Raw genomic sequence first — 17486 nt, 5'->3', positions numbered from 1 at the left:
CCAGTGTGGCAGTTGAGGATGCTGACCAGGTAGTCAAGGATTAGGTAGTAAGGACGTGTCGGGGCTGAGGTGAAATCCTGGTCAATTAGAAAATCTTAAGGGAGGGTTTAGTTTGAGCTTAAAAAGCGAGTGTGTGAAGCAGGTTGGCTCTCTCTCTGCCATTTTTTGAGCTTGTGAAAGGAGCTCTCTTGGAGCTGTCCAGTTGCTTATCTGTGTAAACCATCTCTGGCAAGTGGTGGAGCAAGCTGCTCAATCTGAATCCAGCCACTGGATCCCGCAAATATGACTTGCAACCTCTGCTGGGGACTTTAAGTTAGAAAGACTGGAAACCTTATTTCTCTCTTTCTTTCTCTTTACTAATAAATACTTATAAGTTTAGAATAAAGTCTCCAAGGTAAATTTTTATTCATAACAGCTCTATCCTCCCTCATTAGAATGGGAGCACATTGCAATTTTTATCTCATTTGGTAGCCACGACAACACTGGAAGGTAGGTGTTATTCTGATTCTATCTGCAACTTACTAAAATTTAAAATTATTTGAATATGTCCTGAAGTATTCCCAGATAGGCATGGTTAAGAGTAACACAGTACAGGAAGCAGTTGATAGTGGGAATCTGGAACCCATTAAGATCACAATTATTGAAGAATTAAAGTAAATTTGTATATTTGATCCTTGTGACAACTCTGGGAAAGAGGTGCTATTCCTATCCTCATTATATAGATAAGGGAACAGAGGCAGAATTTAGATGACTTGCCCAGGGTCACACAGGGAGGCAAGGATATGAAACTTTCACTTGAATGAATCTCCAGAACATTAGCCACAGCCATATATAAGTCTAAATGGAAAAATCCATTCCCAACTCAAATCACAATGACTTTGGGATTTCCCCCCATGTTGGACTGACTTGTAGCTATAATGCCTAAGAGAACCTCTCTATTATTGCCATTAGCACTCAGCAATTAAGCTCAAAGGAAGGGCTGGAGATGGAGCCCTTTAAACAGTGAAGGAATGCTATATTTTATAAGGATATTCAATTATAGGAATTGTTTTATTAGTTGAATATATGTGAATTTCTAAGCTCTGTTTTCTTTACAGATCATTTCATCCCCATCGAGAAATACCAGTTCAGCCTTTACCCAGTGTTTCTAGAAGGTGTGGGGAAACCTGTAATGACTAATACAATCCCTAGAGGTAAATTTTGTAATTTTTAGTTTCAGATAAAAAAAAAGATTGAGGTAATGATGTTAGCTTTTAAATAGAGCATTAAGGCTTACAAAACCCTTCACTTGTGTTATTTCATGTGGTCTTCCTAACAACTTTGTAGGGTCAGTGCTATTATTTTGACCATTTTACATATGGGAGACTGAAGCTTACTGAGTGACTGTCTCATGGTTGTACAATTAATAGATGTCTAAGGCAGTCTTTGAATTCATGTCTTCCTGGCCCTTCTTATGTGTAGTTTATTTCCTCTCAGAGAAGAAATTAGTAATATTTTTTAGCCAAATAAAAGTACTAGGTCCTACTTGGCCACATCATGGAGGTCTTTTCAGATCCATTATAGTAGCCAGGAAAGGAATGAGGCTCCTTGCCTCTCGTACACATTAGAATGTAGCATTCAATTCCAGCTCAGATTGAATGGTAATAAAAATAGGAAGAATATGATAGGTTAGCAAGACAAAGGAAAGGGAAACATTTAGCTTGGTGGTACTTCAAAGGACAATGATTTCCGGTATGGCAGAAACTAAGTGTAGATCAACATCTCACACCACATACTAAGGTAAAATCAAAATGGATACTTGGTTTAGGAATGAACTAGGGGACCACAGTATAGTTTACTTGTCAGACCTATTTATAAGAGAAGAATTTATGACTAAAGAAGATGTAGAGAACATCATTATGAATGGATAATTTTGATTACATTAAATTAAAATGCTTTGTACAAACAGAATCAACGTAAAAGTGATTAGAAAGGAAACAAAAAGTGGCAAAAATTTTAAAGGAAGTGTTTCTGACACAGGCCTAATTTCTCATATATAGAGATAACTGACTCCAATTTATAAGAACACAGACCATTTACCAATTTATGAGTGGTTGAAGGACATGAACAGGCAGTTTTCAGGTGAAAAAATCAAATCTGTTTATATTCATATAAAAATTGCTCCAAATCACTATTGATTCGAGGAATGCAAATTAAAACACCTCTAAGATACTAACTCATATCTAATAGATTGACTAATATGACTGAGAAGGAAAATGATAAATGTTGGAGGGGATATAAGAAAATTGGGACACTAATATATTATTTTTGTAACTGTGAACTGATACAACCATTCTGTAGAGCAATATGGAAACACACCTAAAGGGCCATAAAATGATATATACCCTTTGACAAAGCAATATCACTACTGGTTCTATATTCCAAAGAGATCAGAGATGAGGGGAAAGAGCCTGCTTGTACAAAAATATTATTAGCAGCTCTTTTTGTAGTGGCAAAGAATTAGAAACTGAAGGGATGTCCATCACTTGGGCACTGGGTGAACAAGTTGTGGCATATGGTTGTAATGGAATTACTATTGGGTGTAAGGGGTAGAAATGTGAGGGGTTTTTATAAAAGGTTGAACTGGATTATTTAAGAATAGGGTCACCAGGGGGCAGCTGGGTAGCACAGTGGATTGAGAACCAGTCCTAGAGATGGGAGGTCCTAGGTTCAAATCTGGCCTCAGACACTTCCCAGCTGTGTGACCCTGGGCAAGTCACTTGACTCCCATTGCCTAGCCCTTACCACTCTTCTGCCTTGGAGCCAATACACAGTATTGACTCCAAGACGGAAGGTAAGGGTTTATAATTAAAAAAAAAAGAATAGGGTCACCAGGAATTTAATTAATTCCAAAGAGATTTATTTTAATAGTTTATTTATAAAATATAGAAGAGTGAAAGTAAGAAAATCAGAGAGAGGATAAGGTAAGATATCTAGCCTACACACTAAGTATTTTGCTCTGACCCATGGCTCAACCCAGGCAGGGTTAATTAGTCTTTAGTGGGAGAGGTCTTGACCCTTGTAGCTGAGATCCTGGGGATGCAGGGAACCTCTCTCAAGATGGTAGGTCTCTCCTGAGACTAGCCTGTTCAGAAAATCCAGGAAAGGAGTCGGCTCTTTTCGCTAACCATGTGTCCAAAGGGAGAGATTTAAGGACAGTCTCACCAGGTCTAAGGTTTCAGGTCCAGTAAGCAGATTCTTCATCAGCCTCCAACTTGAACTCCAAACTCCATAAGAATGAGAGAATCTCCTTCACAGGAAGTTGTAATTCCTTTTAAAGACACTTCCTTGCATGAAGCACTTCCTGTGCTTTCCTCTACTTTTTATGTGGACAAATTATAGTCTGTAGTTTTGTTTAGGACTGCCTAGGGTCCAGTCCATCAATTCTAATTCATCACCCACTATTGCACACGTGGGTCACAGACCTCCCCCACTCAATTGTGAGTGGGGTGTTTACACTTCTGGTGATTAAATCTAAAATTGGGCAGGGGAGAGTTAATTTCACTTTCACAATCAGGGGAGAGTTAATTTAATCTTCACATGAACCATAAGAAATGACAACAAAATGAATTCAGGAAAACCTGGAAAGACCTATATACACTGATACAAAGTTAAATGATCAGGACCAAGAGAATACCATATATAGTAACAGAAATATACCATGATCAACTGTGAAGAATTAAACTATTATCAGCAATTCAAGATAACCCCAAAGGACTGAAGATTAAAAATGCTCTCCACAGCCAAAGAAAGAACTATTTGAATATGATTGTAGATCAAAACAAGTCATCCTTCACTTTAATTCCTTTATGAGTTTTTTATTGTATGTGTGATGTGTCTTCTTTCATGGCATAAGGAATATAGAAATATATACTGCATGGCAGCAGGAATATAACCTATATCAGACTATTTACCACCTTGAGGAAGAGGGAGGGAGAGAATCTGTATTGCAAAATGTCAGCTAACAATTGTCAAAAAATTTTTCTATGTGGAATTGAAAATTTTTTTTAATTTATTATTTCAACTGGTATAGATTTTTTTTCCATTTGCCAATTGTAGCACCTCATAACTTAGAAGTTAGTTAGTCATCCAGTATTTATTAAATGCTTTCTATATGTTAGAAATTGTGGTAATTTCTGGGGATATGAGGAAAAGAAAAAAAGCACATAGTCTTCAATTAATCTACAAACCAGCAAGCAGTTATTAGGCACCTGCTGTACCAATAAAATGGGAGCGAAAAAGTTCCTGACCTCAGGAGATTTGCATTCATTTTTTGAAGATTCAGGTAAAATGCAGGGCATTTTGAGGGGCAGCCAGGTGATTCAATGAATAGAGTACCAGTCCTAGAGAAGGGAGTTCCTTGGTTCAAATCTGGCCTCAGACACATCCTAGATGTGTGACTTTGGGCTTGTCATCTAACCACAATTGCCTAGCCCTTTTTGTTCTTCTGCCTTGGAATTGATTTTCAGTATCAATTCTAAGAGAGAAAGTAAAATATATTTCAAAAACAATTCTTGAATTAGATAACACTTGCATATTAGTGTAATTATAAGCATCAAACATTTTGTTCCTCATTTATTTGTCATTCATGTTTTGAAAATTATAATGATCTCAGACTGAAATGTGACAACCAAACCCAGTGGAATTGCACATTGGTATGGGATGGGGTGGAAGGAGGGGAAGGAAAGAACATGAATCATGTAACCATGGAAAAATTTTCTTACTTAATCAATTAAATAAAATAAAAAAATATGGTATATGAAATGTGACAACCAGCGACTGCTCCCTATTTGGTATAGAAAACCCTGGCCATTCCTTCAGAGTTCTGAATGATGTGAATTGGATTTTTTTTTTCAGAAGACACCATGAAGCAGGAGAATGACCCGGGTCTTTATGTCATCATTCCCATAGTTATTTCCTCTTCAGTCTTACTACTTGGAACCTTGCTAATATCACATCAAAGGTATGGCACTGTATGCAGGTCATTTTTCTCACGTATGTTTTATGGAGCAGATTCACCATGGCACAGGGATTTACATACATTATCTCATTTGAGCCTCATAAAAACTGCTTACTTCAAATCACTGGGGTTCTAAGGCTAGTCCAGTGGCTGAATGGGCTTAAATTCTCTCCAGTGCTTTCTGTACTGGTTGACTAGGACCCTGGAGAGCAACCTGCACCTTTTAATCCCCTACTGAATCCATGCTTTCTAGGAAAACATGGAATTAGACACCCGCCTCTGCCATGGAACAGCTAAAGCAGATATAACTGATCAGAATGATATTTCAAGTGGAATCATTTTGAAAGTTTAGTTTTCTGGCCTTAACGAGACTTACATGTTATTCCTTTCTCTAGTAGCCTGGATCCACTGGCCTGGAAGATGAAGGTGGGATTGCTCCTATGTTATCCCCAAAATGAACATACCATTGCAGAGTGCCATTTATTTATTTATTTGCTTGCTTGTTTGTTTGTTTGTTTTGGCCCTGAGAGCAGAGGAAGGAGTCTGAGGATTTTAGCACATGCTTTTCTTTGGTTTTCCATGTGTTTCTGTGGTTAGATCCAATCAATGTTCTTTTAAATCTCCCTTTCAGAATGAAGAAGCTATTTTGGGAAGATGTTCCAAACCCCAAGAACTGTTCCTGGGCACAAGGAGTAAACTTTCACAAGGTCTCTCTTTTTTTGTCCTCATTATAAAGTAAAAATTGTTCTTAATGACTTCCATTTCATTAGTCCTCTAGCCTTTAGAGTTCTGACTTTGTTTGAAATTTCCCTTAGTCTAGGATAAGCCTACAGGGGGTCTTCAGATACAGGAATTTCAAGCAGGCAAGAAACCAAATTCTCTAGGTATTTTTAGCTGATGAGATCTGACAATACTTAACTCAATTTGATGTCACAGCAGGGAATAAATTAAACCGGAGAACCTAAGTCCTATATTTGTTTCCTTCTATTTTATGGTAGAAAATCTGTGCAATTATCTGTGAGCAAATATTTTATTCTCTCTCCATCATTATCCCCATAATTGTTTAAATCAGCTTAAACATCACTCAAGTAATCCTGCCCTTGGAAACAGCATCCAGAAAAATGGAATCATTATCAGTATTCTTCTTCTGTTTACCCGAAGCTTCCCATTTACCACAATGCAATTTAGAAACAATTAGGTATAATGAAAATAATTTGTATTTATTGATATAATATTTTCTCATGAAATTAAAGATACTTACAGAAGTGCCATAATTGTGCAGAATATTCCCAAGGAACAGGTATGTAGATAGATTAGGTAGATAAACAAAGACAGACAGAGAGACAGATAGATAGATTGATAGATAGATACATAGAGGAAATTGTTGATACCTAGGGTTGTATCTGCATGATTCCAAAACATCAAGATGTAAAAGGGGAAAAAAAGCATCCACATATCTAAATATGAAGATGGACCACAAGCCTCTGCACCACTGACCATTTCACTTCCCATCTAGATGTGTTCCTAAAAGACCACTTTTTTTTTTCATTTCAGTGACCTTCCTAAAAGTTTTCAGTGACTCCAATTTAACTATAGACTGAAGCCCAGATTTCTTAATCTGACCTTCAAGGCTCTATTCTGTTCCACTCCAATCTAAACTCTCCAGTTTATTCTCCCAGCAACCCCTAACAGGAGCTCTCTCTTCCAGCCAGACTGGACTGCTCACTGTACCCTTTTCAGAGAATGCCACTTCTTGCCCATGCCTTGTTCCCTTTTCTGAAATTCTTTCTCCATTCCTTTCCACCTCTTCAAATTCTCTGCATCCTTCAAGGCCCAGCAGATGTCCCAACATCTCCATAAAGCTTTTTATTCTATTTAAGCCATTTGATTTTTCATCTGTTACTATGTCATTGTTCACCATTTCTTTTTCTCTTTCCTTCATTGGGCTTTTGCACAACTTATTTATTCTAAAAGTTAAAGCATTACCACAACTTTCTTGTCCTTGTTCCTCCATCATCATGCTCAAGATGAACATAATTCTTTCACAAAAAGTCATTTAATAATGACCATCTCTGCTTCTTCATATAGTATTTTCTTAAACAATAGGTGAGCACTTTGAGGGTAGTGATTGGGTTGCTTTCAAAATGCTCCGAGTCCTCTTTGCCTTGCATATATGATAATGATGATGATCACAAGAGCAACAACATTAGCTGGCATTTCTATAGTGTTTGCAAAATCTTTTTATATATTAACTCTTTTGATCTTAGGAGGCACCAGGTGTTTATTGATTAATCAGACAATCCTCAAAATAGATTCATTCCATTGTGAAATGGACATTTATAAACTGGAAAAGAAAGTGGAACATTCCCCCGTCTCATTTATTGAGCTAGTACCAATGCCAGGCACCAGGCACAGACAAAGGAAAATACAAAGCAATCCCTGCCCTCAAGGAACGATTTTTATTGTATGGAGAGAATCGGTATGATTTTTTATAACGGAATAGACAAAGTTAATGCATTTTGGTGAGATGCTGGCTGTTGGGGGGGCAGATATGTCAAGAAAAGACAACATGTAATAAATAGCACTAGAGCCAAACATATGAAGAAAGGTAGGGGCTGTGAGAGGCAGAAGTGAAGGGTAAAGGAGAGAGAAGGGAATAAAAGGGGAAGGGGGAGGGAAGAGGCATAGAGAAGCAGAGATAGTGATGGAGAAAGAAGATGAAGGGGTAAACAGAGATAGTGACAATGGGTAAAATTCATTTAGGGCTAAGAAGTCTTTAAATTTTCCTAAATGAATTCTGCACATTGGATTTTCTTAAAATAAGACATACAAATAACTATTATTAAAACCACAGCCCATGGCCACTCAAGATGAGCACTCTAAATTCTGCTCCCTCTGCACCTTTTTCTTTAATTATTCCTCCCACATCCCATGTCCTAACAAAACCAAATCCTGCCTACAACTTTCCTTCCATTTGATGCAAAAAACCAAGTGTTTGGCTGCTTGAAGGGCAACTTTGATAATATTGGGAATGACACAAGCCTGAAGGAGAGTATAAATAGCTTTACTTCTCAAACTTCTTTTACTTTTTTAAAAATGTATTTGTTTGTAACATTCAAAATATTTTAAAATGCAGTTAATTCCCCCCGTCTCTTCTTCCCTCCATTAGAAAAGGCATCAGTTGACAAGTATATATATATATATATATATAAATATATATATATATATATGCATGAAACTATGACTTATTTATATTCATTCTTTTTCTGTAAATGGACAAATCATTCTTCAAACAATATTTCTGCTGCTGTATAGAATGTTCTCTTGGTTCTGCTCATTTCGCTCTTCACAATTTCATGTGGGTCTTTATTTTTCCAAAATTTTTTTTCCAAATTTTTTTTCCCAAAATTAACCTGCTCATCATTTGTTATGGGCCAGTAGTATTCCATCACAATCTAATCCACAACGTTAGCCATTCCCCAGTTGATAGGCACGCCTTCAATTTCCACTTCTTTGCTACCACAAAGAGAGCTAGTATAAATATTTTAGAATATACAGCTTCTTTTCCTTTTTTCTTGACCACCTTTGGAAATAAACCTAATAGTGATATTAACTGGGTCAAACATATACACAGTTTTCTAGCTCTTTGAGTATAATTCCAGAATGATATCCAAAATGGTTGGGTCAATCCACAGTTCTACCAGCAATGTATGTATCCCCAATTTTCCACATCCCCTCTGACATTCATCATTTCTCCCCATTCTGATAAGTCTGAGATGATATCTGAGTTGTTTTGATTTGCATTTCTCTAATCAAAACTGATTTAGAACATTTTTTATTTTTACTTTTTAAATAAGAAATGTGAAGGATCATCACAATTCTCCCAAAGAATGATTTATTGAAGTGACCCGACAGTTACGTTTTCCACTTTCTAGTGGGACTCTTCCTCCACAGTGCTTGTGACTCATGTGTCTTTATGCAGCTTTTAACCTCATTTCATCTAAGTTTACCTCATCTCTTTCCGCTCAGTGGCAGCATGTGAATAGATGTAGGTTTGGCAATAAGGAAGGGCAGGCTGATGATTGATCTGAAGCCTCCCTCATCTCAGTGTCCTGGAAAGAACACTGCCATTGGAGAGCCTGGATGGACTACATCTCCTCTAAGGGCCCCCCACTACTTCCCTGTCTAGAATATCTAAGACCTTCAGAAAGTCTCTTGTCCTCCAGGGGCCTCAGTTTTATCTTAAATAGCACTTTAGACTAAGGGCTCCTTAGTTTCTTTACAGTTTTAAACCTATGAGCCCACAGCCTCAGGCAAGTCCCTTAACCTACTTTGATTCCTCCTCTGAAAAAATAGGGGCGCCTCCGGTGTCAGCTGTTCTAAATCTATAGTCCTATCAATTCACTGATCTGTTCTTTTCTTCTCACTCTCTTCAGGATACCTTTCAGTCTTTTCTCTCTTTTTCTAATATTTTATAAATTTTATTTATAAAATAAATTTTATTCATAAATAAAATGTATTCATAAAATAAATTTTATTTTATTTATAAAATAAATTTTACTTATAAAATAAATTTTATCCATTTTATTTATAAAATAAATTTTATTTTATAAAATTCATTTATTTATTTTTAATTTTATAAAATGTATACAAGCTACTTGAAGGCAAGTACTATTTCTAGTTGGGATTTATAGTCCATGCTGAGCACATATTAAACACTTTTAAACAAACACTTTAAAAAAATTCATATAAATTCTTCCTTTTCTTTTTACTGTCGATACCCTTTTATCAACCATCTCCTTCTTGCTTCTTTGTTTACTGCTGTCTATCCTTAACTGTTTTTTCTCTTGGTATATTCATTTGAGTTGGCAGACTTCACCAGGGTGTATCGTGCTCAGGCCAGTTCTGCCCATAAATGAGCGAAGGGACCTGGTTAAATTGAAGGGAGTCCTTCTTGCCTGTGTCTCAACATCCTTCTTATAAAAGGAGGGATTCTGTCTGTACCTTGCTGAAATCTTACCAGCCATCACTGATAAATAGGGGGATGTCTGAAAGCTTCCGTCTTCATTTCTAATCTGAGTGAATTTTTCTTTTCATTTTTCTTTTATTTTATCCAAACAGAGAGTGGACGTTCTCTGAAGTCTAATCTTGGCTGCTCCCAGCTGGACCCGCGGGCCTTTCTTTAAAGAGCTCTTTGCTTTGACTTTCAGAAGAAGGGAAGCGGTTCTGTTTATAAATCATGCATGGGCTGCATGGCTCAAAATTAGACGACCATGTAAGCCTGTGTGGGGGGCCCATGAAGACAGAAGCCTAAAGTCAGGCCTGAGTCTGGTAGAGTCTTTTTTTCTTTTTGCATGAAGGAAGCCAGCCGATTCCCCACTAGCTCCAACGTTGGGTTATTGGCTTGGATTGTGTATTTCAGTGCCTGTCCTAATGACTGTGTCATTATCGAATATCCTTTCGTATGCGAGGTGGCGTCTCTTCCTACTGCTATACCTGGTGAAACTAGACATTTCAAGCATCTCAAAGCAGCTTTGCACGAGCCTCTAAACTGTAGCATGGAGCTGGGTTTGGATCTGTTCCCGGAGAACCCTTGCCTTCCCTTCCCAGAGAATCTCAGGCCATTTTAACAGATTCTTTTCGACAAAGGCATGTTGTGTCTGCCCAAAGCTCTGCTGAGAGCTGGAATTTCCAGCATCCTGGCTGAATCCATCCCTTTGAATTTAGAGTGAACACAAGGGAGCAATGACTCCAGTAAGAGCAAGTAGAATGTAAGTGAGGGGAGGAACTATTTTTTTTTCTTTTGGTCTTTGAATCCCTGGAGTTACACACAGTGCTCAGGACATAGCAAGAGCTTAATACATGCTGGTTAAATGCCAGCTGACAGTCACCCAGGCTAGTCTCAGGTCCCCGGAGGGGAGCTTTGTTTCAGGTTTTGTTCTATGCGCTTCCTTCTTAAACATTCAGAATTCCTCCCCTGCTCCCCTTAACTGAATGAATAAACCAACCCACAAACATTTATTAAATACTCTGTGGCAGAAATCGTGCATCTGTGCCATTACCAGTCAGTGAAAGTGGACAGAGATGCAGGGGAGGTGTGACAGAGATGTTAGAACATAGGGTACAGAGCCCCCCTTTTTATCAAAGCTTCTCTTTGGAAAATTAAACTAATCACTCAGAGGACACCCCCATAGACATGCTGACACACACACGCACAATTATCCCCAAACAGAAAATAAATGAACTCAAGTTTCTCTTTTTTAAAATTTAAATCATACCCATACAAAGACCAAAAATGAGTCTCTTCAACAAAGTTGGCATCTTTAACTTTCTGCCAACAGACTTTTGGGTTTCCTTGAACATTAACAGACTTCCTGGAGAAGCTCAACTCATTTGCCAAAGCAGTGGAGTTGAGCAGTGGGCTGAATTTGGAGTCATAAGACCTGGGTTCAAATCCTATCTCTGTCACTTAACAGTTTTATGAGCTTATACAAGTCACAACCTCTCTGGGCCCTGATTTCTCCATTTATGAAATGAGAAGGTTGAATTAGATGATCTTGAAGATATCTTTTCCTGGAAGCATGGATACTAAATACTCAGAGACCGAATGTTGACACAAATATGGGAACTATACAGGAGAAATGGGTTAAAGGTATTTTTAAATGCCATGGTCTGTTTACTGAAATAATCTAAGATGCCCTGCTAGGTGACACAGGGCATAAAGTGCCAGGCTTGGAGTCAGGAAGATTTATACTCCTGAGTTCAAATCTGGCCTCTGACACTTACTTGCCATATGACCTTGTGCAAGTCACTTAACCCCGTTTGCCTTTGTTTCTTCATCTGTAAAAAGATCTGGAGAAGAAAATGGCCAGCCACTCCAGTATCTTTGCCAAGAAAACCCCCAAAGGGGTCATCATCGAGTGTCAGGCATAATCAAAATGACTAAACAACAACAAAATGCCCAAATCAAACAATGATTGACTACTCAAATGGTGCAATGTTCATATATATATTCATGGGGCACAGATATATGCAGAATTTTAATAAGCATTATTAAATTAATTTATTCAAGAAACAGTAATTAGGCACCTATTATGTACCAGGTATTGACCCAGTCATTGGGGATACAAGTTCAAAAACAAACTATGCAGAATAATTAATTACTAGTTAAAAACTTTGGACAGGCATGAAATAGGATGGTAAATCATTGGTACAATGTAGATGAACCTGGCAATATTTTATATGGCAGAAGGCATCCACAAGCAACTTAAGGGCTTCCTTTATGAATAAATTATTTCTTTGCCAGAATGGACCATAAATACTACTTGAATACTAATGGGAAGGTACATCCCAACCATTTAAGGGCTCTATTCCTATCTGCACATTAATCTCAAGACAATTTTATGCATGAAAGCAGAAACCTTAGGAAGAAGCTGCCCAAACCACTGAGCAAATGATGGTCCTCTATATGTCACAGAATATCAAAGCCAGCATCTGCTGGGAAGATGAGAAGCTTGATGATGGAGACCCCTCTGTGTGGCATGTCTGTAGGGCGACAGAAAGAATGTGTTCCTAGGGATGCTTTCATTTACTCTTAATAATATCTCTTTAAGCAGAATCTAAAGCCAGTATACTCAGTATGTTCATATATTTTAGTCATTCAAGCAGTGGTTTCTTGGGCTTAATAGTCAAGTGCATTAAAAAAAATATATATGCTGTAGCTCATATCATTTTAAGTATCATTTGTTTATTTGTTGGTCATTCAACCGGACAGCTGAATGTGAATTCACAGTGAAATGTAAACTGGAGAGTTGCCATTTCTGTTGCTATTGTGTATCATAGTGGCATTGTTGGTATTTTCTAGACCATATCAGCAATCTGTGTGTGTGTGTGAAATTTTTTTTAAGTGACGTACGCACAGTTCTTTCTTGTTGGCGCTTACTTTTAAAATTTACAGCGATTCCCAGCGTCCATCAAAATGAGCCTTTCCTACAGATTTCTGATCTTCTGCTCCTGTGGTGGCATTTCTGTTGTGATGTAACCTTCATTTTATTTGCTACGATAAACAAAATTCCATTTGTTGTGTTTGGTGTCTTGCGTTTTATTTGTCTTCATTTCACGTGCTACATAGTATTTGTAAACCAAGTTTTTCATAAGGAATCAGTAGCTGCATATTCACACATCTGGGCTTTTCTGTCTTACCAATATCATCTTCTATGACAAGAACATTAGTTTCCTAGTTGGACATGGTGCTGGGCAAAACACCTTAACCTGACCCAACCCAACCCAACCCAACCCAACCCAACCCAACCCAACCCCAAGCCAATTCAGTTCCTTCCCAACCCAACCCAATCCAGGCTAGTCCAATCTAACACAACACAGTAGAAGCCATCCCAATGCAGTTCAGTAGAGTAAGCCTTTATTAAGGTCTTTTATGTATGACACACTCTACTAAGTTCCAGGGCTCCAGAGAAAATGTTAATGGTACCACACAGGGCATATAAGGTCTTATATATACTTTTCTTTTTCATTTGTTTTTCTTCTACTCTCATAAAATTTCTATTTTTCCATTGATAATCTGTATTAGTCCCAGATAATATTGGAAAGTTGTTCCTTTTTGTGCTTCACACAATTACTCTTGGGGATAACCCAATACACTCTAAGAAATCCTGGTCATTCTACACAACAGACACCATTTTCATGGAACGTGTCTTTGGTGTGGCCCAGCTCACTACTAACATGGTCAGTTTGCAATCCCCCTCATTTCTTCCTCATTGACCCTTACATTTATCCACCTCAAAGAAGGGTTTAGTATGCAAAAAGGTTCCAAAATCTTTGATGATCATAAAAATATGTCTTTTCTTTTAGCCTGAAACTTTTGAGCACGTTTTTATCAAGTGCACAAGAGCAGTCCCATTTGGTCCTTTTCTTCTGGAGGCTGAGCCAGTTTCAGAAGACCTCACTGTGGAAAGAGCAGAGGAGAACAGAGCAACTCTTGGACTCTCCTTTAGTGACCCAGAGCCTGAGGAGGATTGTGCTTGTCCTGGTGACCACAGCACCAGCATTGATCTCACCAAGGATGGTGGCCACAAGACAGTATGTGAGCAGAGCAGACAGTGTGTGAAATATGCTATTCTTCTGAATAACTCTAATTCCAGTGCTCTAGAGAACCAGCAAAAGAGTATAAATAGCTTTAGTAGATGTTTGTCGATCAAAAATTCCCGGTTAAAGGGGTCTTTCTCCAGTAGCTCATGGGAGATAGCTGCCCGGGCCATTTTGATATTATCAGATCAACATCCAGGCACAAGACTTTCCCCTTTCCCATTCTCAGATGGGTTTTCTGAGTTTTCACCAGACAAAAACTTCCCTGAAGAGAACAGTGCCCAAAGGCCAGTCTACTATTTAGGGATTACTTCAACCACCAAGAAGAAAAATGACCTTTTTTTGACAGAAACCTCAGGCGTGATGTGTCCCCTTCCCACACATAGCTTATTCAGAGATGTAGGAGTGCTTCAGGACAGTTGTTCAGCCTTGCATCCCTTTGTAGAAACAAACCTCAACTTGGGATCCTCTGTTAGGAAGACGATTGTTTCTTACATGCCACAATTTCAGACTTGTTCTGCTAAAACACAGAAGATAACAGAAAACAAGATGTATGACCTAACTGTGTAACATCATTATCCTTGAGCCCGTTCTGCTTGCTACTATAATGATTCCTCTGCAAATGCTGGCTCTACCAGATCAGTGACCTCATCATCAAGGAGATGACATTTACCTGTGTGGATCCTGTGGGATTGCTGCCTGTGTCCTTCTCTGCCTCCTTCCTAGAGAATCTCCCCAACATGCTAGAGGCATTGTCTCTCTTGGTCTATTTACATCCTGTGATCACCAGGGCAGCCCCTTTTCCTTGATCTCCCTAGGATTGGTCCACATCATCCTCTAAATGTGCATTTCCTGCATGAATTCTTTAATGTGCCTTCTTGTAAGCAGATAGATTCTGCAGCTTACTCACACTCAATCCCTCCATTGCTTTTTGGGTCACCTGCAACACTGACACTTTGGAGATTGTAATGTTCCCAGAGCTCAAGATAAAAATGTAATCAATTCCAAGGTCTTTTTAGAGGAGCAAGAAAGAAGAACTCAAGGTTTTCTACACTAGAAAATACTTCCCAACTCAATTAAAGGTCAGAACTGGAAGGTACTAGATAGAAAGTTGAAAAATTGAAAGAAGACTCTGGAATCAGAATGCAAATCCTGTCTATGATCTTAACAATCTGTGGGATTTGGGGAGGTCACATAATCGCCTCTGTCCTCACTTCTCTCATCTGAAAACCAGAGTGGATCAGATGGCTTCTAAGTTCCATTGCATCTCTAAATCTACTTCTTACAATGACCAGGGAAAAGAGAAAATGTACAGAGTTATACTGGATTACCAAGTTGTCATGATATAATTCACAAATCATGATGCCAGCAGCCCTATAAGCTTTGCTCCCCATTGGAAGCAGGCTCCAGAAGTGTGTGTGTGTGTGTGTGTGTGTTTAATGTGGGATGTGTTCACCACCAACCCTACTTTTATAGACCCTTCTGAAGAAGGCATTGGATGGGCAGATACGTGTGAGATGAACCTATTTTTTTTTCACCTGCAGTACCTTCATTAATGTCTATTAAATGCAATCCCTGTGACCCTCTTTCTGAGCCTGTCTAGAACAGTATGTGATCGGCTCGTAATGCTGGTTTATGTAACATTGGGAACCCAATCTAGCCTCTAGGGCGTAGAAAAATGCCACTTACCAGAATGACAATACTTGAAAACACTTTTTGATAATACCACATTCTCTCCTCCCCACTCTCCAGCTTCCACCTCCTCCGCCTCCCCATCCATCCCCAATTTTAGACCTTCCTTATCCTACCCAGGAAAGCAAGCAATGGTTTTGGAGTCTGAAGATCTAGGTTGTCCAAATCCTGCTTCTAATGCTTGTTATCTGTGCAATCAGTTGTTTGACCATATTGGGCCTCATGTTCTTCCCCTTTTGAATGAGAAGATTGGACCTAGACATCGAAAGGACCTTGCAGCTCTTGATCTATGATTTTATGAGCTTACCTACAGAATGCAGTAGTAGCAAAGGAATCAACGCATCATCATTTCTAGTTTGCTGTTTTGGACTGTACACTATTTCCTAGAGTTCCAGATGTTTCTTAAATACTTGGCACAGAAGACTAAGAACACAGCGGACATGAGTTTGAGTTACAAGTGCACCACTTATTCATTCTAGAAATTTGAACAAGTCACAATTTTTTGATCTTTAGAATGAGTGCTTTGTAGTGGAGAGAACGTGGATGGGAGTCAGAAAACTGTGCTTCGACTGCTTGGGTTCCTTAGTTCTTTGCAAAATGAGGAAATTAAACTGAATGATCTCTAAGACATTTTCCGTCTCCCGGAATTATCTTTTGTATTCTCATCAAAATTAAATCATAGTATTTTAAGCTCTGGGTGGGCACTGGAGAGGTCATCTAAGGCCAACACCCACATTTTACAGGAGTGGAAGCTGAAGTCCAGAGAAATGAAATGATTTGTTTGAGGCCATATAGCCTTATTTTGCACTGTCAAAATGTTTCACGATTGCCCTTTGGCTAGAGCCAGCATGAAAAATCATTACATGGGTATGGTTCTAGGACTTATGTTGATTGATGATTCAAGGAAATACATGACATTCAAAGTTAAGAAACAAACAGATACCCAGCTGGACCCAAAATGGCTCATCTAAAGGAAGCCACTGGTTGATTACTAACATCTACAAATCAGAAGCCTTTGGGCTTCTCTGAAATCTTTTTACCTGCCTCTTGCTACAATTTCCTCCTTGTCTTCAAGAGGAAGAGAATTCTAGGGATGGATGGAATCTTGTACCATGAGCAATTGAAACAGGGCCTTCTACAAGGTAGAGCAGTATGGGTAGGGTCCCATTTCCCAGGTATGCTTAGCTAGAAGTAATGGCAAGACCCCTGAAACTCAGAAACTACCCATGAAATCATAATATTTGATCAAACAACAAATATTTATTGATTGTGTACCATATGCTACTCAGCAGATGCTAAGACATCTGGAAGGTACAGCAGAAAGGTTTCAGGATCCAAAGTCAGAGAAGCTTGACTTGAACCTCTGCTCTACTCCTCTTTTCCTGTGTAACTTGGGGTGACTCACTTTCCCTTTCTAGTTTCCACTTCTATAGAAATGGGGAGTTAGTCTAGATGACCTTTCAGGCTCCTTTTAGTCTTAAATGTATGAGCTGTGGAGCTGTTTCTCAACATAGCAATTGTCAGGAGCATGGATAAAGATTTCCTATACTCAGCTGACTTGTGATTCTAAATGTGCAGATATTAAACCATTGGCAACACAAACCATAGTTTCATCTGGGGGCTCAAGATAGGGTGGGTTTAAGGCATTGGCTACAGGAAGAGATGTCAAAAAATTTTGTGCTACCATTTTATT

The 17486-nt window shown here is 38.5% G+C and overlaps 1 protein-coding gene across 2 annotated transcripts in view; it reads left to right on the top strand.

Moving 5' to 3' along the window:
* Nucleotides 1-16423, top strand: part of LEPR (leptin receptor) — a 94493-nt gene extending 78070 nt beyond the window's left edge. Inside the window, exons 16-19 of one of the 2 annotated variants that reach the window (XM_016429863.2) lie at nt 1098-1193; nt 4897-5002; nt 5631-5706; nt 13868-16423. In XM_016429863.2, the coding sequence (XP_016285349.2) occupies nt 1098-1193; nt 4897-5002; nt 5631-5706; nt 13868-14671 (1082 nt within the window). In that variant the 3' untranslated portion in view covers nt 14672-16423. Of the gene's footprint in view, nt 1-1097; nt 1194-4896; nt 5003-5630; nt 5707-10120; nt 13081-13867 lie in introns of those variants that run through there. The other variant, XM_056815012.1, reaches the window with a different exon arrangement.
* Nucleotides 16424-17486: the final 1063 nt, after the last annotated feature.

The sequence above is a fragment of the Monodelphis domestica genome, chromosome 2 (assembly GCF_027887165.1).
Source record: "Monodelphis domestica isolate mMonDom1 chromosome 2, mMonDom1.pri, whole genome shotgun sequence".
NCBI classification, from domain to species: domain Eukaryota; kingdom Metazoa; phylum Chordata; class Mammalia; order Didelphimorphia; family Didelphidae; genus Monodelphis; species Monodelphis domestica.
This window is presented reverse-complemented; position numbering and strand designations above follow the sequence as displayed.